This window comes from Haliotis asinina, chromosome 14, assembly GCF_037392515.1.
Source record: "Haliotis asinina isolate JCU_RB_2024 chromosome 14, JCU_Hal_asi_v2, whole genome shotgun sequence".
In the NCBI taxonomy this organism is placed as follows: Eukaryota; Metazoa; Mollusca; class Gastropoda; order Lepetellida; family Haliotidae; genus Haliotis; species Haliotis asinina.
In genome coordinates, this window is record NC_090293.1 from 24421392 (window position 1) to 24445337 (window position 23946).

Genomic DNA, 23946 nt, shown 5'->3' on the forward strand with positions numbered 1-23946 from the left:
TGAATAAAATCCCATGTCTCAGCAAGAGTTTCTTCCCTTTACCATTACAAAAAAGACACGACTCTGAATTAAACAAATAATAAACATTTAATGTTATAAAGCTTATAAAATGACCAATAGCAAGCACAACAATACATGTAAATAAATTGGCTTTTTGTCTTAATTTTTGTTTGACCAAACTCAATAATGCAAGATTGGGTCAATATGGTTATATGCTGCAATTAGCTATATTCCAGTGACGTTATTGCAGCTCAAATCAGAAGTGTCATTCCCACATTGTGCCAGTGTAGAGAATAAAACCCAGATCTTGATGAACAAACTTTACAACTGCTGAGCTACCATCATCACCTGAGTCATTTAAGAAGTGTTCAGTGGATATATTAAGATGAAGATTGTACACAAGCAGCTATGGTGTTGTTACAGTCACAACACATAGAACATTTGATCTCTTAGGAGCATTTGGGTAACCTAGTGGACAAAGCTTTTGTTCATCATGCCGAAGACCTGGGTCCGATTCCCCACATGGGTATAATGTGTGAAACCCATTTCTGGTGTCCATGTTATTGCTGGAATATTGCTCAGTACACTCAATACACTCACAAACTCACCTATTTGATCTTGAAAACATAGTAATAAATCTGTTATCTGCAGACTCCCTAATGCACATGATAGATGCAACATAGACATCCATATTACCACTTATGCAAGTAGGACAGGACGTGTCAGTGAAATCAGCTGAGTCTGACCACCCAACCCTTCTAGTCCTGTCTTACAGTATTTGTTATGATTAGTCTTCAACAACCCCTGCTTGCAGAGTTCACAAAGGTGTTTCAAAGTAACAGGACATTGGGTCCTGTAAGTTTCAGATTTCTGTCTGACCCACTGAAAATTCACATTACTCATAGAATAAAGTTGAACAAATATGTCAGATTTAACATTTCTTGTAACTGACATTCAAATTATTAACATTATATGATATCAAACATAAGATTTATAAACAGCAAACAAGTGTCACATGCCGCAAATAACAACTTCACACAAAGGCATTGTAAAATATTCAGTCAGACTGGGACTGGCGGGTTGGTGATTTCTATCTGACCACTGGTGAATCTGCCAGATTTGTCAGAGGGTCAGACGCTATTCGCGAACACTGTGCTTGTCATAAAAGAGGCAACTAATGGGGTGGCCAGGCTTTCCGACTTGGTTGACACTACATTGTATCCCAGTTCAGTAGACTGATACTGATTCTATTATTTACACATCGGTCTACAGGTCCATATTCTCACTATTTCGCACATGTATGCATGCTCCTTCCCTTATTTTGCCTGTGCTCCAGTATTTACATACAAACTTTTTTAATGGTGTAGTTCCGTCCGTACCCCCACCCCCATCAAAAACCCAAATTACAAACTAACATGCATACCTCACTCAAAACATACATTCAATGTCAGTGGGGAAGGATCCCCTTGAGCCTGTAGAAAGAAGCCGGTACGGGCGGAACTATTTCTCAGAAACAGACTCATGTTAATACACTGGCTCCATTTTTCACTCACAGACTCCCTTATTCGAACACAGATTCACTCACTCACTTATGCCGAAGACCTTGGTTCGATACCCCACATGAGTACAATGTGTGAAGCCCATTTCTGGTGTGCCCCGCCATGGTATTGCTGGAATATTGCTAAAAGCGGCGTAAAACCATACTCACTTTCAAACTCCCCTTTTCACTCATTCACACATCCCTTCGTTGTTTACACACAGAAAAAAAAAAAGAAAAATAATAAACTTAATCATGTATTTTCCAGTTCACCTTAACCCGAGATCACTGACAACGAGGTATTGCAAAGACTTATCAGCTGGTATTCTACAATGGTAATGTGAGAAGGGTCACAGATGGCCCGCGGTCACTGTGGACAGGATGACACTCGACAAAGCAAAAACAAAGTGGAAACAGTTGAGAGTATTTATTAAATAATATATATCCAATACTGCAAGGTAATAAATAATGATGTGGAGATCGCATGAGAGCAATAGAGCATTCGACTTCACTGGTTCATAAGTCGATACGCCTACAAGTAGATCTCACGAAGAGAGTTCGTAAATCCGCACGGTACTATATATGTCCCTTAAAGCGAAGGAATTTAGAAAACATGGGTGTGGTGCTGCCTCCAGAGGCCAAAAGGTTTGTCGGAAGAGCGAAAGGTCTTGAGTTAGATCCACATGACAGAAGTACCTTTGTTTATATTAAGACACCCATGCAGTTTCTGAAAATGACTTCCAGCCCCACCCTTCCATGAACTAATGTATTTCTGCATAAACGTTTCCAGTCACAGATTATTCTAACAAACTGTCGAAGGAATTAGTAGTGGTTCAATAGACTCCGTAACTCTGATGCCACACTAATCTAAAAGTAATTTTGTCTCAGTAATGCATGTGGCATAGTAACCCAGAAGTAATTCTGTCTCGCGAATGCAGATGCCACAGAAATCTAGGAGTAATGTGTTTCAATAATGCAGATATCACTGTAACCCGGAAGTAATTTTGTCTCAGTAATGCATGTGGCATAGTAACCCAGAAGTAATTATGTCTCGCGAATGCAGATGCCACAGAAATATAGGAGTAATGTGTTTCAATAATGCAGATATCACTGTCACCCGGAAGTAATTTTGTCTCAGGAATGCAGATGCCACAGTAATCTAGGTGTAATTTCGTCTCAGTAATGCAGATGCCATTGCAACCGCTCCCTCTCCTCCATCGTGGTCTGATGTTGGTACGGTGGCAAGGTGCTCGTCTCTTCCCCGCTTGTTCTGAAACACTCAGGCTTGACGTTTTCCAGTTCTGTCAGCTGAGGATATGACGGTAGCGCCTCCACACTCATGAACCCCACCCCATAGCCGTCAGTGACTTCGGGGTGGTTCTGAGCGTTACACCCCTCGTTATAGACAGGAATTTCATACGTCGTGGGGTACTGTACGTTCTGTCTGTAACGAGGCTGTTCCCATGACCACGGTGATCGATCCAGAGGCTTGGAGGTTGGAGGATTCACACCCTCCGAGTTCCATTCCGGGTGTACAATGAAGTGGGATTTCGCCGGAAAGGAGTTCTGAAATAATAAATTATGAACCTACGAGTACTGTATACAGACAATGAAGAGGGTTCTTTACGCAGCTGTTAGTGATATATACTGAGGGAAAGAAAGAGGGGATCACATGAAAGCACAAGTGTTCCTTTTTTCCAGATGTCTTCGTCAAACACTTGTGCTTTCATGTGAACCGTTATTTCTTTCCCTCAGTATATCAACCATGTATAAGGCAACACCAGAAATCACTCATTGTACCCATGTGGGGCTTCGAACCTGGACTTCTAGTCGGATCTTCAGCAACAATCCGACACCAACTTCAACATTTGCAACGAAAGCGGTGACACAGACTCATGATCTCCACTGTGAGATGAAGGTTGCACGGAGGAACTTTAACAGTTGGTACATAAAGAACGCTATATATACTCAGGCGCAAAAAGTAATGTTTAATCAGTCGCAAAGTCACTAAGACTGACAGTAGGTCAAGTGTATCAATACAACTCGTATCATATTGACAATATATATCGATCGATGTGGAGTGTGACGGGCAATAAATGACTCCATTAGTTTTCATTGTGTTGAAAGACATGGTCGCTGAGGCATAATGGTCCAGTTAAATTGATCATGAAACTTGATCATTTGTCTTAGAGTTACAGATCTGTATTGCGAACAATATGTTTGTACAATAAATAAAATGTAATGCCGTTGTTTTATCAGTGAGTGAGTGAGTGAGTTTAGTTTTACGCCACACTCAGCAATATTCCAGCCATATGGCGACAGTCTGTAAATAATCGAGCCTGGACCAGACAATCCAGTGATCAACAAAATGAGCATTGATCTGTGCAATTGGGAACCGATGACATGTGTCAACAAGTCAGCGAGCCTGACCACCCGATCCCGTTAGTCGCCTCTTACGACAAGCATAGTCGCCTTTTGGTTGTTTTATCAAAATATTAATAACTGTAATTATAATCATAGCAATGATGTTGCCTAGGTTACAATGCTGGACCTTTGAGACCTATTGTTTGGCCCTCTTTCTCTGAAGATTCAGGGCTGTTGGGTAGCCTAGTGGTTAAAGCTTTAGCTCGCCACGTCGAATACCTGGTTTCGATTGCCCACGTGGTACATTTTGTGAGGCCCATTTCTGATGTCCCTCGTCCTGATTTTGCTAGAAGCGTCATAAAACCAAACCCACTCTATGAAGGTTCCTACTCCCACTGTATCACAAGTCTTAATCATATTTCTCAAAACCTTAAAATGCTTAGTGTGAGACTGCCATGCCTGATGAAAAACTGAAGAACAGAAAAGGAACTTTTGAACCTGTGAAAATCCAGATTCTAACTGTTCAAGGACCTGTTTGCCGTGAGGCAGGTAATGGCATGGATAGGTCGGAGTCGCTACCATGTTTATCATCATAACCCACTTGTGTAGGTCGGTGCTCATGATGTCAGTCACTGGATTGCCTGGCTAGATGATTTAAAGATCGAAATGATCTAACGTTAAAGGGGTTAAAGAACAGACAAAGCAAACAACACATTCTCTTGACTATACTAGAGTTGCTTCACAGTCGCCTTATGAAAACTAGTTTGCTGTTTACCATCTCAACCGTGACAGTGCAACAACGAGACATTTTGCATGTGACCATATTGGCGCCTCATGTAACCTGTTTTGAAAACACGTTAAAGTGCACACAGCATGACGATAGTTTCTCCCTTTACAATTTAATCCAGTTGTGAAATTATTAAAATGTACTCACAGCAAATAGACTGTCTTGGTGATTGAAGTCATGTATAACAGGTCGAACCGACCTGCAACAGAGAAACAAACAAGACATCATTTTACAAGTTCTCCAGAGCATGAATAATCAATGGATCAGTCTGTATTGCCCTGCATTGTTTCGCATCCAACCAGACAACATGTTTCTTTCATGCAACACCCAAGACACATAAAATGACATGAAGTGTGATGGGCTCAGGATGAGGTAGCCAAGCGGTTTCAGCGTCAGCTCGCCACGATGAAGCTTTGGGTTTGATTCCCGTTATGGATGCAATCTGTCAGTCCAGATGGTGTATATCATGAGGCATCTGAATGTAAACCACACGTGTCTTGGAGTGTGGATGAGCTTATATTTCTGCTGCTTCAGCAATATTCCATCAATATCGCAGCAAAGGACACTAAAACCGGCTTCACACATTGTACCCAAGTGGAGAATCGAACCCGTGTTTTCGGAGTGACGAACGCTTTAACCTCTAGGCTCCCCACCCTTACCCTTCCTGGATGAAAGGGCGTTAGTGTGTGCGCGTGAGTGGTTTTCATTTAATATTTCTAAAGTTACAGTTATATATGATACTAACGACTGGGTCTCGACACGACTACCGTATCATCGAGAAGACAGTCGGGTACGTCTACAGAGCTACATTGACATGTGGTATCATGAACATGGACAAAGTGCATTGGCCCATAGGTTGCAGCGTTCTCTCGTCACGCCGAAGGCCCGAGTTCGATACCTTACATGAGTACTATGTGTGAAGGTGTCACCCCACCCCACCCATGAAATTTATTTTAGGACTAACGCTAAAGGCACCCACTCACTAACCGGGACATAAACTGTAGGGACAAATGTCCAAATAGGGTCGAATTTGTAGTATGTATTGTAACCGGAGTTCGACTAAATGTGCAACAGTATGTGTAAAAATAGCAATTCGTTTTATCCGTTACTTCCTTACAAACGTAGGTGACTGTAGTATGTTATGTTCACTTTCATTAAATGCGAATCTAGGAAATACCATGTCAAGGTGGCGATGTTTCATGTAACACTATTTAGACTTCTTAGGCTGGTGAACGTACACACGAGAAAGTACACGCTCTAAGTGCAGCGTTTCCTGCTACTCCATGCCTGCCTTGACTGTGAAGGAAACAAGGCTCACGCAAATGAGACAGCCTGATCGATATATAGACTGCAAGCATGATTCAAAATGTCCTGTGAATAATCCATTGTTCCTGCTATTACCTTTACATATATGCCCGTATTCTAAAGCGTCTAAATTCTTAAACGTCCACCATCCAACGTCCAACCCCAGCTTGTCACCAGGCCGCTTTACCCTCAGAATATAACCCTGACGCCCAGCTATACTTACACACCACCATCTCACCAACACTACATCAGCTGTATGTACACCCCATCATCTCACCAACACTACATCAGCTGTATCTACACCCCACCGTCTCACCAACACTACATCAGCTGTACCAACACCCCACCATCTCACCAACACTACATCAGCTGTGTCTACACCCACCATCTCACCAACACTACATCAGCTGTGTCTACACCCACCAACAGTGTATTTCCAACAGTGCAATATAATGTGATATTCCACTTGGTTAATCCCGAAGCTCAGATAGATACCAGCATCCCCATACCGAACGCTATGACAACACAGGAAGGTGGCTGATTACATTCACCCTTCAACAAAACAGCGATTAGTCCTATCCATATATGAGTCATTTAAAAACTCCTCACTGCTGACTCGACACTTGTGCACAGCCGATCAGCGAGGCAACAAAACTCGCCAGCAGTGCGTTATGAGATACGACCATAGACTTACTCGACAATCTTCTCTTTCTGTGTGGGGTCTGCGTTCTGCACTATCGTCTCCATCTTCGACAACCGCCTCAGTCCGTCCACTGTAGCTCTGGTGTCTGCCTGTATGTCTGTATGTCTGACGCTCCTGCCTCTGCCTGTATCCAAGGGTGGGTTTAAATCCGCTTTGTGGCCCTCGCGAAGGTTATGACTATTGCAGTAACCCCTTGTTCTAATCGACAGGGAGGTATACTCGTCACGTGACATTGCCCCGGTTAATCTCTGAGAAGGATTATCAGTTTACGGTGAGCTGATAAAGTCGACCGCATGGCATGAAATATTAAACATGTGCTTAACTACAGGCCGCTTGGTTCGTTACAATCAATAGATACGTTTTTAATTGGATTGCCTTTGATAAAAGCGACTAGAGTACAACACGCGATATTGTATCAGAGTATTTATTGTGTGACGGGAGTTAACTGAAAGACGTAGCACACAAGTTTCATTATGTAGTTGCTATATGCTTTGAATCTTCGCTTCGCTGCTTATGTTTATCTAAGGTCGAAATTCGTTATGTCGAACGTGGTTGTTCCGAATTCCAGGTTGTCTCGAACTCGTACTGCAGACCGTATGAATTCCTTTTGCTACTAGAGCACAGCACACGATATTATATCGGAGTATTGTGTGACGATGGTTAAAACACGCTATATTTAGATAAATTCTTTCAGGTTCACAATCAAATCATGCACGTACATTTATGATTGGATATAACAAGGACAGTTTTCATTTTTTCAAACCAAACACATTTTTTTCACGACGGCCCATACACATGAAGCTCATACGCAATACAAGAATATTTTAATAACAGATTCACATATCATTTCGATACAGTTCTGCTCGTGAAGGCATACTAATAGTATAACACAACACATGTGCAAATGGCAAATACATTTTTTAATTGACGGTTGAAATATATTTTGTTTTTTTCTGGATGGTTTGCTTTCGTATGGACATATAAGGTCGAAATGGTACAAATCTTCGATACTGTTTATCTTGCAACACGGACATAGTCTTCCAGATTCCACTTTAGTATGTTTCCTGTTAGGCTTGTATATCCAACTGGAACACGAACAAAGTCGGCAGCCAATGTACACAAGGTCGAATCTATGAAATAGTTCCCTATCTTAAGACTCATCTTAACGTTTCACAATCACATCTAATGTCAGATGGAAAGTATTTGTCCATTCACGTATGTACATACCTTCAAGAATTAACATGTTTACACGTGTTTGAATATATTCTTCATTATTAATTATAAAGATAGATATCACGTAATATTCCTTTGAAGTGAGTGAGTGAGTCAAGTTTTACGCCGCACTCAGGAGTTTATTCCATCTCTATGGCGGAGGTCCGTATATAATCGAGCCTGGACCAGACAACCCCAGTAATCAACACAATGGTCATCGATCTGCGCAACTGGGAACCGATGACATGTGTCAACCAAGTCAGCAAGCCTGACCACCCGATCCCGTTTGACGCCTCTTACGACAAGCATAGTCGCCTTTATGGCAAGCATGAGTTGCTGAAGTGTCTGTTTCACCAAGGACCTTCGCGGGTGTATCCCTTTGAGAAACTATACCACATGATGTATGGCAACTTGGTAATCATGCAATACTCATCCCAAGTCCGGTGATCAAAACTTTTACTGACTAAATAAGTCCTTGTATTAAGACAGACAACTAGAGTTATCCACATGTTCGTTAAAGACATACACTGTAGGTGATGACCAGAAGACTCGGACTTGATTCCAGACATGGTTACAATGTGTGAAGCAGATTGCCAGTGTTCGCCGCCGTGATGTATCTGGGACAGTGCTAAAGCGGCGTAAAACTAAACTCTATCACCTTTCACGATTATGGTAGCATTTCAAACGCCTTGAGGATTGTATGAACGCTTCAAAGAATTTGGTTCGTGTGTGTAACAGGCTGAGGTGTGACGATTTTAGAACAACATCAACCAACCTCCAACATCTTACCCTCCATTAGCAGTTATGTCGAACGATGTATATATAAACGTCAAAGAGATCTTGACACAAAATATTACATAAAATATTTTAAAATCTTTTACATGTATTTGTTTAGTTTTATGCTCTTATATTTAGGAATGTAAACATTTAGGTATTGGCAGAAAAGTCGATCTTAGATTTTATGAAAGCTTTCTACAGGCCTACTGCTGACTCGTGTATATAGCCAAGACGTGTTCAAAGCTTATGTGTGAAATATATATGGTATACGGATGTCTTTGCAAAGGGCGGCCATACAGCTGGATTACTAATAGGTGCTGCGTTAAATAACAACCTGCCAAACACCCTCGTATCTGAGGTTACCCTGGAGTGAGTCAGTGGATAACCCTATGTTAGTGTGTAACCTTCGGGTGAGCCTTTGTCTAAGGTAACCCTGAACGTTCGATGTCACGGATCTCTTAAAAAGGTAAAGACAGCGTGGTGTTTCTTCGCGTTAAGACTATGAAGAAGTACCCAGGTATGGGGTTACCACAGAGTGGGAACTGTCAGCAGTAGCCGTTTCGTTACGGTGTACAGTCCAGCCTGTTTCCCTGGGTCTGTTGAGCGTGCGCTACGACACTGTGTCGGAGCGTAGCGCACGCGCAACAGACCCAGGCAACCAGGCGGTGTACCGTCATGCACGTGGACCTCGGTCCTGGAACCAATCATCCTGTTCACAGTCGCATTGAAGCACAAAGAGAAGGAAGCCCTCATAAAACCATAATATATCACCTGAAATTTTGTTTCGTTTGACGTATGCTTGTTTGCCATGGACTGAGACAATATTTATGTTGACTTCTTTCACAGCTAATACAGTATGGAAAAATCGCCTTAAAATATGCTCAACAATGATATACTTCCAGTCAATGTGAGATTCCAGATTTAAATGTCGATTGTCTCCCCTACTAAGCGCTGTCTTTGTTATCAAGTCAGGCCTTTGCATAGTTACGTTGCCTTAACCGTTTAAGGATGATGTTATGTTATAATAAATGTATAATATCATAATGTCACCTGTAATTAATGGTTACCTGTAAACAATTTCATGTCATTTGACTGTCACGTGTTTAGAGTGATGATTTTTCATTTTAGAAATTGGAGTGAAGATGGATTTGTGTGTAGTATGCAGCAAGTATGAGCATTCACTATTAACATTGAGTGAACATACTTATCTTTGATATACACGTTTTCTTTAGGACTAGGGACTTAGGACCAGTTCATATGTGAGAATGTAAAACACTGTAGAGAGATATGTTCTACAGGATTCCTGACAGGCAGGTCTTGGTCAGAGAGTAGACGTTATCAAAAAGATCACGAAAATGAAGGTGACTGGTTGCTTTCATTGTATCAGGTGCTATCAACGGGATCCAGGAGCACCTTTAGAATACAGCTCTACAACTGCGCGTGAGGACGTTAGGGTTATGTTCGCCTAACCTAGCCTAACCTAACCCTAATCACCTACAATTACGTAAAAGAGTATTATGACGTGTTTTCAAAGTATGTAGTGCTGTTTTCTATCCAAGGTAGGCTCGGATCCATCCAGTTGTCACCTGACACATGCCTGACACAAACGCGCCTGTTCGTAAATAAGCTGAGACTGGCATAACACAAGCGATTCGGCGAGATTTTCATATTGTTTTACATTGTTACGTAAATCGTCTTCTACAGCCGTATTCAATACGGTTTATGACAATGCATATTTATATTTCAAACCAGGTGCATCGTTTGTTCTCCATAAGGCTTCGACGACAGCACTTGGAGCCGTACAACCCACGGAAACAAAGAATCGCGGCGCAAATCGAAATAGTGCTACTCGTTTTAGGATTATATCTCAGTGACACTGAACCATTTTAATAACGAGGGGCACGCGTCCTTTTGGTCGGTCTCACAGTCTCCGAACCGCATTATTGTCCTACTGCAAATCCTTCCTTGCAGTGCTACAGCTCCATTCAGAGCAAGTCTAGATTTCCTTAGGTTCCGAATCTCCCGTCTCGATGGATCTCCTTTTCAATTAAAACGGAATCATTTCCTACTATCAAAATATAAACATTCAGAGACTTTGCGTTAGTCTACAGTCCCTGCTTTTTCTTCTGTCTGTAAACTTCTGCACCCATCAACAACACCAGTGGACGTGAATTTTATTACAAATATAGAGGCAGTAAAATGAAAGGTACGTATATTGTACAATAATTCTACAAAATGTAATATAACTTCAATCATAAATACTGTAAGAAAAGGAACATGACGACAATGGACGGATCTGACATCATATATCATGGACACAATATTGCTATTCATATCACACGTAATACTATTTCCAAGTATCCATTTCCCTTCTAACTATAGAATTAGAGAGATTTAGGTCAATCTGGACCTGTAATGTCGACATTCAGCCTGTATGTTCATTTCATGGATATGCATATATAAATCTGACGGTCACAAAATAAAAATACTTTTCCACTTTTATCACAGCGGATCAGCTCGATGAGGGATAAAGTCCCGAAGTACACTTACTTTCACAGGTCCTAGAGGCACATAGTCCTTATTTGTCGGTAACAATTCAAACACTATAAACACGTTTCGGTCTATTTGAAAATAATTCATGTCCATGAATTGTGTACATGCTGTTTGACATATATATAAAGACCTGTAGCTAAACGTCCCTGTTACAAAAAATGAAGGCGTTGTCATCAGCTGTGTCTCCTTCATCTCAGATTTTCAGCACGAGTGAAAGCCATGGGTATGATGCTGTCCAAACTAGAAGCATGGGCCAAGAGGTACTGCAGCCATTGATCAGAGGATACTGACGTGTACAAGGGACGTAACTCTGGAGAACACATTTGTCGATCCTTAGATTAACTGCCCAACCTATGCCCCTAAACTATTTCAGACGAATATTTGCATCCTGTTCTGGATCATGTTCAATCATTGTTGCGGATATGTATAAGGGAGATATTGTGCAACCATTTCGACCCGAGAGGAACACTTTGAAGGAACACGTACATGATGTTTCTCTGCTACTGAGACGACTCTGTTGATCCACCTACACCTCTTTGGTAAAAGCTCCCTGATTCACTGACCTCAATACTGGCTCGTGATATGATGAATAAGACAAATTATTGGTTCTACAGTTAATCATCAAAATGAATTTCGGAAGAAGGTAATCCCAACATGAACGAAATATCCGGGTGAGATCATCAGTCACAAAGATCTGTCGGCAATGTGAAGACCTGCTAGTTAATTATTTTATGGATTTCCATATAACGTCTGCCAAACCCAGCATCAGAAAACACCCAACACCCAGCTCTGTCAGGTATACATTTCTGCTCATTGTATTCGGGTAAATGTATCGCTGCGTCTGTTACTTCTGTACCCTAAATTGCATGCACAATATCACACATACACTGGTCACGTTTGGCACATCTGTTAAGTTTAGGCATCTGGACGGACGAGAATCCTGAAATATTTACCATAGTCATGAATACTTGTGTTTCATATGCTCATTAAGCACTATGTGCATCCTTTGAAGGATCGAACTGAACTTACACACAAGTTGCTCATAATTACTCATTATGCCAGTTATGATCTCAACATTACACACATTTGAAATAGTCTGTATCACAGATTGTATCTAACATTTCTGGGTTCAAAGATCACCCATCCAACGACGGAAGAGTTATGGGATGAAGTCACTGTATTGTTCGATTCAGTCTTCATTTTCCTCTTCATCGTCTTCATCTGACGAGTCTGGTTTCTCTCCGAACATATCTTCTCCTTCCACATCATCAATCTGAGGTTGGTGGTCCCTGGACATCAGTTTCAGGATTATAACATCACTCTTCTCATACAGGCCAAAGGCAATCAGCTCTCCACCCAGAGCCACATTGCAACATATGATACGGGTATCCGGTGTGAAAACTGCCATGACTGTAGCCTTCTCGATATCCCACACTGAGATGTCTCCTGCAAAGACAATAGCTCTCTTTCCATCTCCGCAGGTGAAGATCTTGCTTCCAACACCAAACTTCAAACCAGAGTAACCTTTAATTTTGCGTAGTGAATTGGACTTCATAGGATCCCAGACGTGGAGTTCATCTGGACCTTTGCCTATCACCACTCTCTCAGCATCGTCTGTGATACCAAGCGCACACACGTTTGTTTCACGTTTCAGTCTCCTTTTCACCTGTCCACTTGTACAGTCCCACAGTGTTACATAACTGATCTTGCTCTCCTCATCGTAGTTTGCGTGGACAAGATGGCTGCCGTCAAAGGTCAAGGACGATACATGAAGGAACATCATTGAGTTCTCATTCTCGAGAGTCTGTATGTGGGCCTGTTTCGGAATATCAAAGACACACAAGTGGTGAGCAAAGAATGCAGCAACAATGATCTTCTCGTCTCCACTTACAATGAACTGTTCAATGGCGTTCTCTTTCTCCTTCTTCAGATCGTCTTGCCTCTGGCGTTCTTCCTCCAGCTCAGCCTCATGGCGTCTCTGTTTTGCAGAGTCGGTCTCTGCACGCCTGTCCCAAGGACTCATCTTCGCTGTTGTTCCCCTGTTCACTCTTTTAACATCTACCATCTGGATTCCATCCATCATCTTTAATCTTTCTAGTTCTCTAAAGTTGGTTTTGATCCTGTACACAACATGGCCTGTCTGTAGACTCCATACCATAAAGTGAGTCCTGCTGTCTGAAGGCCCCATAAGATGATCTTCATCCAGTAGCATGTATTCATGCGTAGGGGCAGGGACAATGTAGCAGCCGGTTAGTTTCTTGTCGTAGCGTTTTGTTTTGAGATTGTACCGCAGTACTGTTTGGAACACTGGTTTAGCATCATCACTGACATTAGAAAATCCCCTGTCTGTGAGAATAACCAAGAAAGAGTTCCTTACAATCACAACATCCGATGTTTCTGAGAGCCCTCTCTCTATTCTAACAGCTGTTTGCAAACACTTTGCCTTGGCTATGTTCCAAACACTAATAGGTCCATTGTTCATAGTCCTAGCTACGACATATCGAGGATTGTCTTGCATGGGAACAATCTCTACCACACCCAAACTCTTCTTTAATTTTGGAGCAGGTTGATTGATCTTGCTGGTAAGGTTCCAGATTCTCAGTGTCTTATCCCCTTTTGCTGCCGTGAGACAAAACCTGAAATCAAGACATGCTCCAAATGTAGACACACCTGCATGTCGTGCCAGATGTTTGTGGTCCTCAGTTTCCAGATTCCAAAGGGCAATGTCAGACATGTTGTTGTTCTCAGAAGCGCAGATGGCAATGGCATGGCTTCCCATCATATTGATGTATATATCTCTGACGTTGTCATGGACACATCCACGAACACTGCGCAAGTAGTTTCCTTTCTTCAAATCAAAAATCTCAAGTTGATGAATCTCATGAAGTTCCATGTACTGTTGTCTACATGCCAGGATATAATAGTCTCTGGCAAACCCAAGCGAAACCACTGAAGATGATTTCTCAAAGCATTTCAAGTTGTGGTAAATCTTGCCTGACTTTGCATTTTGTACAGTGGCTCTGTTGGACGATCTGAACGCATGGAGCACTTGATCTCCAGCACATGTATCAGCTACAACCAGAGATCGGTCTTTGTGAATTCCATCATCCGGGATTTTCTTCTCACATATCTGTGCAAACGATTGTAAGTCAAAGGATCTGAACATATTAGACCCATCAAAGAGCGCAACAAGTACACGACTATCACTTGCCACCGTGATGTTTGCAGGGTCTATAAATTCATCCAGGACATGAACGCAAGCCCCAGTGTGAAGACTCCAGATTTTAATTACGGTCCCTTCTGTTGTAATGACAAGGGCATTGTTCATTCCTGTCTTAATGGTTGAAACATTTGAACTCATTCCTTCTAATGTTTTAACAACTTTCCCAGTACGAATGTCCCACAGTTTCATGGTACAGTCCTCTGAGGTTGTCAAGGCTCGCATACCATCGGAGGTTAAAGTCAATGCTGTGATAGGGTCTGTATGTCCCGATAGAAGATCAAAAAGGATGCCTCCTGGTTCTGTTAAGCAGTCAACCGATGGGATGAGACTTGGGAGAGAGGAAGACTGAGCTTGAGCTACAAATGTGTGAAGGTATGGGTATCTTTTTCTATCTGCTGCAGTCTTTGGCAAATCTCTAGCAATGATCCCATTAAGACGTCCAATCATCTGTGATGCCAGCTGACGGGGTTCTTTCTGCAGAGCAAAGCCTGAAAGGTGTAATGTGTCCGACAGAATCTTAAGCTCAGCATCATTTGGTTCCAGAAGCAAAACCCTTGAGTATTCTTCAAGCACGGCACGGAGAGAGGTACCACATAGTTTTGCTAACACCCACTCAAAATTGCACAGGGTTTCGTTTTTGAGCAATTCCATCTGTTGAGATCTGACGAGGTGGAATGGAAGTTCGTTTATTTTCCGCAGGTTGTACACTCTATCAGACCCATCATGTAATGATTCTTCTGGTTCATAAAACAATGGCTGATCAGATACAAATCTGAGCACACCTCGATCATTCCCAGAATATGGTTTAGGTTTACTGACCCATTTTCCCATGAAGTACTCAGCAAATGATTTGTGGTACGAAGGCGCCTTGTCCCTCTGTAGTAGATACCTGTCATCAGCCGCATCACAAAACTGTGCATGAGACCAGCATAGTGTTTTCATGTTGTCTCCAAGGCACTCCATGACATATTCAGACAGGTCCATCTTTAGTCTCGCCCAAATTAGAGGGGGCAGTCTTCTCCTTGGCAAACTGAACTGCCCAGAAACCTCGTCCATGACGGCATCATCCAAAGACAGAACATCCTCCATCTCATTGCTGGTAATTCCATTCCTAGCAGCCGTGATGTATCCCAGAGCCCTTTTCACCAAAGCTTCACCGTGATCTCGTTCAAGTCTCCCGAACTTGATGGTAGCAATCTTCTTCACAGTTTCCGGTATTTTAACCATCTCGGAAAGCATGTATGAGGTCCATGTCTGAGATTCCTTGTAAGCCATTTTAAGAAACAGTGGAGTTGGGGCTTTCTCGAAGGCATCCATAACGACATCCATCTGGTGTTCTGTGAGGTTCCTGTTGCCTTCATTCAACCAGTATTCCAGGATGGCGATAGCATCGCCTGTCGGTAGGTTACCGATTTCCAGGAAACAGTCCTCCTTGCCGTTCAAGGATTTCATGAGAGCCTGGAAACACTCAAACTTGTCATCTGGAAGAGTTGAGATGATCACATGGACGTTGCTAGGCAACTCCTTTGGCAGCCAGGACATCTTCCTCCCATCATGCTCATCTGTAGGGTATATATAACGGTTTTATACACAAGACGATACACAGTAGTATGACTTTGGACAGTTTATCAACGCTTCTGAGACCATGGAAAGCCGTATTAAGCCAAGAAGCAGAACTAAATGCATTATAGTTTAAATATTGACAGATATGTTAAGCTTAACTCGTTACACAATTTGGAAAGTACATGTGGCCATTTGTTTCTTTGGATTATATTTTTATAGTAAGGAAGCAACAACTGCCCTACCTAAAAGTCTGTCCACAGCATCAAGGAAGATTACAAGAGGTTTCTCTGCAGGTATTTGGCTGATTTTGTAACCAAAGTCGTTCACTAAACCCTTGTACTCCTGAAACGTAATACAGTTGACAGAGTGGTGCTTTGGTTGTCAAAACACAATATCAAATCAACACATACAGTAGGAATTAAAAGCATTGCTACAGAGTAAAATAATCTGGAACAAAATAGTATATATATTAGAGTATGATATTGAGGGAGAATGTAACCTGATTCTGTCACCTTGATCGTTTTTGTCAGTGGCTTCTATCTCGACGTAAGGAATCCATCTCACCTCATACTGAAGCTAGCTATTGCAGGGACAAATGGAACCTGGCAACCGCAGCATATGTCTTATGCGTTTTCTATGTCTCCGAAATTACGGTCTGGGTTCGAATCCCTACCAAAAGTACTAGAATCTGTAGTTTGGTAAGAAAGTGTCATCTCATATAGACTGACACACAAAAAGTAACTACTCCTGATGTCTGGTTGTGACGGGTAGGTCCTTACTATTATAGGTGTGAGTGGAAACGACTGTATTTTCCTACCGTGGGCACATCTTTGTAGTTGGCCCCAGTGATATGACAGAGCTGTAGACACATGTCTCTGAGCAGGGTTCGGACATTGGTTGACCTTCGTGTTGCTCCCACGGACCTAACCAACACCCTGGCGTCAAACCTGGAACACAATTTATCAGATTCAAATTATATAACCAGGTGAACATTTCAATCGTTGTATCTACACTGACCCAAAAAAGTAACGCATAGCTGAAATCTCATTTTTAAAGTAGATTTTTTCGGAAAATATGGAATGGAATGACAATTAATGTAAATATTAAGTGTTTTTATAGTCAATACAACCAAAACAGACAAACAAACACAACCTCTGGTGATTATTCGCCACACCACAGCACCTTGAAAACGCTTTGTATAATCTGCACGTGGGAAAATCTGAAAGCATTATGCACGTGCAAATGCAGGATCTCAATCTTGATTATGATGGCTATAAAAGGGGACAGGTCCTGTTGCGATTCATTCTTCGAATTTCTTTCTATGCGACGCGAAAAATGCCAAGGTTAAATGAAGAAAACAGAAATAGAGCCATTGGACGTCTGGAAGCTGGGGAAAGTCAGTCATCAGTTGCCAGACGTCTGAATGTGAGGCAGAGCACGATTTCCCGTCTCTGGCAACGATACACGCAACACAACTCGACCAGAGACCGTCCAAGGAGTGGGAGACCAAGGGTGACAACTCCAGCACAAGACCGCTACATCCGGGTGCTTCATCTGCGTAATCGGGCCGTCACTGCTACGTATACCGCTGATCACGTTCCTGGGCTGCGTAGAGTCTCTCCACAAACCATCAGGAATCGCCTAAGAGAGCATGGAATTCGACCTATGCGACCTCATGCAGGACCTGTTCTGCATCCCCATCACCGTCGTGCACGTCTTCAGTGGTGCAGGAACGTTCGGGCATGGAACCTCTTGAATTGGAGGAGGATCTGGTTCAGCGATGAGTCACGTTTTCTGCTGTACAGACATGATGGAAGGATGCGTGTTTACAGACGTCGAAATGAGAGATATGCTCGACAGTGCGTTCGTGAGGTCAACAGACACGGTGATGGAGGTGTAATGATGTGGGGAGGCATATCTATGAACGGCAGGACACAGTTGGTGCATGTGCAAGGGAATTTCAATGCTGTACGCTACCGGGATGAAATTCTGAACCGTCATGTTGTTCCTACAATTGACGCTAGAAGGGAAATTTTCCAGCACGACAATGCAAGACCGCACACAGCACGCATTACCACGGATTTCCTTGCCAACAACAACATTACACTTCTTCCATGGCCCTCAAAATCGTCGGATTTGCACCCAATTGAACATTTATGGGACCAATTGGGTAAACGGTTACGACGTCGACAGCCGCAGCCACAGACACGTCTACAGTTGGTGAATGCGTTGCGAGATGAGTGGAGAAGAATCCCACAAAGGCGGATACGACGTCTTATACAGTCAATGCCCAGGCGATGCAGAGCAGTGATTGATGCCCGTGGTGGTCACACCAGATACTGACTTTCTCACTATGCCATGGAAAATAGAGACGCTTAATACCACTGTGAATGATTGTATATGTCTTGACACACATTTGTTAATACCCGTGTGAATTATCATTGCTCAAGTTCCATTACTTTTTGTGCAATTTAAGTTAATAAATCATCTCTCATAACATTGGATTTTCACCTATGCGTTTCTTTTTTGGGCCAGTGTAGTATTGAGAAGTATTCGATGGGAATATTTCACTAAGAAGAGCAATTACATCACGTCGTTATGCCTATGTCAGTGTTTAGAGGCAGAGCCGCTACAGAAGATTAGTTCATGTAGTGCACTTATTTTTTTTGCATTTATTTTAACACTCAGTTAGGGGGTACAGAGTTGTGTCCCTTGTAGATGCCTGAAACTTATTACTGTGGTACCGTTGTGCATCAATGGATGAGCAACGTGTTTGTTTCAGAGTCCGTTAATAGTGGTACCCATGCTTTTTCAAGTCATGTCTGTGCTTGAGGCGTTTTTCCTCACTCCTCTCACTTACTCAGTCACTTACTCACTGGCTAAACCTAACTTCTCCTAATGCTGTTGTTACATGAAGACTCACTCCTTCATCCACTTATGAACATCCTTTGCTGCTTTAGCCAAAATGGCCGACTTGCCAGATCCTGTTTTCCCGAAAATCACAAGGGGTGTATTTGTTTCAGACCGCACGTAAGACTTTATCAACTGGAGTATGTCCTTCCGTCCATGGAACTTTCGGACCCTGCAACGTCACAACAGATGACATTACACCAAAATAAACTCATACTATTACAATGTCATTCGCTTCAAATACCTACAGATTGCCGTAAACAATCACTCGCTTTATCATCGTGGAATTTACACTGTCCACGAAACTTTCAAAGAGCTTTTCAGAGTTGTTGGTCAAAGGTATTTTCATGAAGATCACAACATTCAAGGCGTAAACACAGTTTTCAAATCAATTTATCAAAGATATTTCCGGGGGTGAAATGCCCCATTTATGGGGTGAGTGACCGAGTTACTTTTTCGCGACTTCGAGCAATATACCAGCATTATCACGGCGAGGGATTCCAGAAATGGGCTTCACACATTGCACCCATGCCGGTTGTTTGGTGTGCCCAACAAACGCTACGACCACGAATATTAGGATTAGTGACCACATGAGGTCTGATGTCACCTGTAGTTTGTCAACTCAACCAATGAATCTGCATGCGTCTGCGACATGTTCTTGACACTCGGTGTCGCACAGTGGATTTGCGTATGTAGTTTTAATTCAATTAAAGAAAAGAATAAATGCGAAATGGAATATATGGTGTGCAAACAATCACGTCAAGCTGAAAAGAATTATCGATAATCGGATGCAGATTTAGATTCCTTGCCTCTTGTGACACATCATGACATGTTGCGAGACTTCCTCAAACAGGTTCCTCAGGGCTTGGTCATCCTCTTCTTCAAACAGAGTGGACAGCTGACGCTTGACCATGTCATGGGTCACTTTAACAACGCGGTCCAGGTAATTGATATGATCTCTGTTGTGAGTGGTGGCAATTCCTCCTGATGTCCAGTTCAGCTCGAAGGAATAGATGCTGCCCTCGTTCACCTGCACTCAAAAGAATTGATCATTCATTTATGGGATTGAAATGCCATTTTTTTCTGATTCTGATCTCCTTTCACAAAGCAACCTTTACTAAGGTTATCCTTCACTCCCATTCTTTAACACTGTAGCAGAGGTTGCTCTGTGAAAGGAGATCTGGTTCATAAATCGTATTCTATATTATGTTGACCCTGCAACCATGAGTTGCCATATAGCTGTGATATGGACGACTGCGGCGTTAAACAAAAGAACTATAGTTGTGTACACATAGGTACGGGAGTTACGTTGGGGTTACACGTTTACAGAGTTCGTATAACCAGTCCGTGCCTGTATTTACCAACATCACGACGTCATGAAGATGTTACCTCAGATCCTTCTTCATGACGTCTCTGTGCTTCAGAGTCTATTACCCGTAGTGGTTCACCTACGCATAAACGTCTAAGATCTGTATCATCAGAGACACTCCGTGACATAAATGAAATTCTGTTCGATGCAGTGTTGAACCTCACTCACTCACGCAGCATGAACTTACCCTCTTGCCCACGAACTCCTCTCTGATGTCCAGCATCTTGCTTCTGATCTTGGTGTCGATGGCGTCATTGTTCTTGGGGCTGACGTCGATATATTCCCCGACCCTGATGTCGGAGAGATGGTTCTGCAGCCCCAGTAGGGTCCGCTTGTAGCACACGGTGTGCGAGGGGGTGTTGTCGAAGTCGGCGAGGATATGTTCCAGCTCTTGCTCAAGCACTGAATCAGAGACAATCCTTAGTAAATGGTGATATTCACTAAAACATTTATCAGGGGTGTTCTAATACAGGACATGCCTACCTTTTTTCGCGAACGCCTGGCGTCATCAATGGTCTTCAGAGATCCATTTATACAATTTTCACCACTACATTCCCCTTTTTACATCTACTGGCATTTCTTTGGACGTGGCTAATCATTTGTGCAACATTTTGATTTTCTTCATCAAAACCACAAAGCAGTAGTTACCGTTTCCCTAATAATCATTAAAGAGTTGACAATATACTTCTTCCTTATGAAGGCTTACACTTTGCATAACGTTTGTGATCAACATAAGGTAATGTCGAAGGAAGGTTACCAACAGACAGCCCACCTAAACACTGCTTTTAAGATCAGATGGTCGGGCTCGGCGACTTGATTAATTTCATATCATCATATGCGATGACATTGCTCGTTGTTCAGAACATCGATGGCCCTGTGAAGGTCCATAGGCCTTCAGAAACCCATGCTTGCCATAAAAGGCGTAAAAGGCGACTAACGGGATCGGGTGGTCAGGCTCGCTGACTTGGTTGACACATGTCATCGGTTTCCAATTGCGCAGACCGATGTTCATGTTGTTAATCCGTGGATTGTCTCGTCCAGATTCGATTATTTACAGACCGCCGCCATATAGCTGGAATACTGCTGAGTGTGACGTAAAACTCAACTCACTATGCAGAGTTGAACAAAAAGCAAAGATTCCACGCACATGAGGTGAAGTACTTTTCCCTGGCCTCCTCGGACACCACAACCTGTGAGAACTCCTGCAGGACCTTGCTCAGCTTGCTTGAAGTGGTGATCCAGCTGCTCCTCGCGGCTTGTCGCCTTGCTCCGTCAGTCTTCGTGATGTCCTTGTACACAGAGCTAAAACATGAATACGGTGTCAACAAGAATGTGAGTGAGTGAGTGAGGTTGTACGCCGTTTTTTTGGTAATAGTCCAGCAAATGCTTCGCGGGGGACATCGGGTATGGGTTTCAGACATTGTGTCGAACCAAGATTTTGGCGAGATGATTGTACACTTTAGGGTACCACACCACGTTGGCATGTGAGCGAGAGTTTCGTTTAACGCCTCGATTGAAGCTTTATGTTACCCTTTTATGGCAAGAACGCTCACACTGGTTAGCTACGTTGAAGTTTCGAGACAAAATAGAGTGAGTGAGTGAGTTAGCTTAACACCGCACTCAGCAATATTCCAGCTATTTGGCGGTGGTCTGCAAATAATGGAGTCTGGAGCAGACAATCCACTGATTAACAACATCGATCTGCACAACTGGGAACCGATGACATGTGTCAACCAAGTCAGCGAACCTGACCACCCGATCCCGTTAGTTGCTTTTTGCGACAGGCATAGTCGTTTTTTATGGCAAGCTTAGGTTGCTGAAGGCCTATTTTGTCAAGGACCTTCATGGGTCAGACAACATGGGGCACCAGCAAATAACATATTTGGGTGATGTGAGTGAGTTGGATTCTATGACGTATTTAGCAATATTCCAGCAATATCATGACAGGGCACACATAAAATGGGCTTCACACACTGTGCCCATGTAGGAAACTGAACCCGGGTCTTCGGCGTGACGAGCGAAGGCTCGAACCACTAGGCTACTCAACCTTGGTTGCTAATCCGTGACACAGAACTTTGAGGGTTGCAACTGTCCTAGGTATCTGTCGATTGATTCTGGCATCTCATTCCATCTCTTATTAAGCATTTGATTTTGATTGTGTTAACTCGAAGCTGTTAATTAACAGTGTCTGGTAATTACAGTCCGGGATAACAATACGGTCACGTTTCACTTCGATGACACAACAAAACAACAATAAGTAATACGGCACACAAAGAGTAAATGTCAATGCGACCAGTGACGATCCGGGTTCTTTACGAACCCATTCTTGTCATAAAAGGCGACTAACGGGATCGCGTGGTCAGCCTCGATGACTTTGTTCACACATGTCATCGTATCCCAGCTTCGTAGATGGGTGCTGAAGATTTCAATAGCAGGATTCTCTAGTCCAGACTTGATGAACAACGTCAGATATTTGGAAAATTGCTGACTGTGGCGTTAAACAACAAACATAACAAAACAAAAACTGGCGACCCTACCAATATTTATGTCACCCACCTAATCTTCTGCAAGCGGTAGACGGGCGGTTTTGCGTTTTCATCCAACTTATACCACTGCGTGAGACTGTCCACATCTTGAAGCTCTTCCTCTTCTTCTCTCAACCTCTTAATGATCAGGCCCTCTGCTCGGATAACACTCGCTTTCCTCTCGAATGTCAAATCGCCCAAAGCATCTTCTTCCTCGTCATCCATTTTCTTCACACTCTCGCTTCTGCTTCTGTCATTAGTATCTCTGCTCAAATTCGTTTCTTGACTCTTGACAGACGCCGCAGTCGATTTGGCCTCAGCCTCGCTCTGACGTTGGCTCTCCCGTTCAGCCCGTGCAGCTTCAACCTCCGCCATCTTGGCTCTGATAGAGAGCAATTTACGGTCCTTGTACTCCATAGCAGCTTCGAGTATTGCCTCGAATTCGTCAGCAGGAATCTCAGATGGCAAGAGACACTGTCCATACTTCTCACCCAGGAATATCTGCCATAGTAAACATGCCTAAATGAATCTATAATTCTTGCCAACATTGTATAATATACCAGTATTATCTTCCTGATAACATCACAACACTTTTGTTTATATATTCTACAAATACGTCAGAATGAACGAAAAGATGATGGAATCTCTTTCGTATCCACCGCCTGGGAACATCATAAGTATGGTGTACATTTTTTTTCAAAAGAAGCGATGGGATAACGCTTATTGTAGTAACGCCGAAGACAAAAAGCGTTGTTAAATCAAACACATGCTTATATAAATAACATAATCGCTGATTAGTCGAATCCTCGTATCGCTGAATGATCACTTTCATAACTATCATTTACTACAATCGACAATCCATCACTCGGCCTGTCAGCACGAAGCAGTGCTCATGGGTTTCATTAAGTGAGAAACGTCTGAGATCTGTTCCCGTGAAGATCCGGGTTAGAACTGGTGTTCAGTAACTCATGCATGTTGTAAGAGGCGATTAACGAGGTTGGGTGGTCAGGCTCGCTGACTAGGCTGACACATGTCATTGAATCTCAAGAGATCAATGCTTATGGTGTTGATCACTAGAATGTCTGATCCAGACTCTATTATTTACAGACTGACGTCAT

At 42.7% G+C, this 23946-nt stretch overlaps 3 protein-coding genes across 3 annotated transcripts in view; all 3 read right to left on the bottom strand.

The window, feature by feature from the left end:
• Positions 1-70: 70 nt before the first annotated feature.
• LOC137261594 (uncharacterized) lies at positions 71-6995 on the bottom strand. Its single transcript, XM_067799373.1, has 3 exons — positions 6688-6995; positions 4836-4887; positions 71-3103 (listed from the first exon to the last, which is right to left on the bottom strand). The coding sequence occupies exons 1-3, from the start codon at positions 6927-6929 to the stop codon at positions 2714-2716; spliced, it is 684 nt and encodes a 227-aa protein (XP_067655474.1). The 5' UTR covers positions 6930-6995; the 3' UTR covers positions 71-2713.
• Positions 6996-10851: 3856 nt separating this feature from the next.
• LOC137260722 (uncharacterized) overlaps positions 10852-23946 on the bottom strand; it is a 31124-nt gene continuing 18029 nt past the window's right edge. The window contains exons 7-14 of the mRNA XM_067798305.1: positions 22860-23329; positions 21451-21605; positions 20491-20705; positions 19744-19964; positions 18948-19106; positions 16842-16971; positions 16267-16366; positions 10852-16023 (exon numbers count right to left, since the gene is read on the bottom strand). Coding sequence (XP_067654406.1) covers positions 12428-16023; positions 16267-16366; positions 16842-16971; positions 18948-19106; positions 19744-19964; positions 20491-20705; positions 21451-21605; positions 22860-23329 — 5046 coding nt within the window. The 3' untranslated portion in view covers positions 10852-12427. The remainder of the gene's footprint in view (positions 16024-16266; positions 16367-16841; positions 16972-18947; positions 19107-19743; positions 19965-20490; positions 20706-21450; positions 21606-22859; positions 23330-23946) is intronic.
• The window catches only part of LOC137262284 (tetraspanin-8-like), a 133744-nt gene continuing 123169 nt past the window's right edge, over positions 13372-23946 (bottom strand). The window contains exon 11 of the mRNA XM_067800098.1: positions 13372-13382. The gene's annotated coding sequence lies outside the window, so the exon portion shown is untranslated. The remainder of the gene's footprint in view (positions 13383-23946) is intronic.

Coding starts and splice junctions, on each gene's coding strand:
- LOC137261594 (XM_067799373.1), bottom strand. CDS start 6,929: ATGTCACGTGACGAGTATACCTCCCTGTCGATTAGAACAAGGGGTTAC. Junction 4,888..6,687: donor CAGAAAGAGAAGATTGTCGA/GTAAGTCTATGG, acceptor TCTCTGTTGCAG/GTCGGTTCGACCTGTTATAC. Junction 3,104..4,835: donor ACCAAGACAGTCTATTTGCT/GTGAGTACATTT, acceptor TTATTATTTCAG/AACTCCTTTCCGGCGAAATC.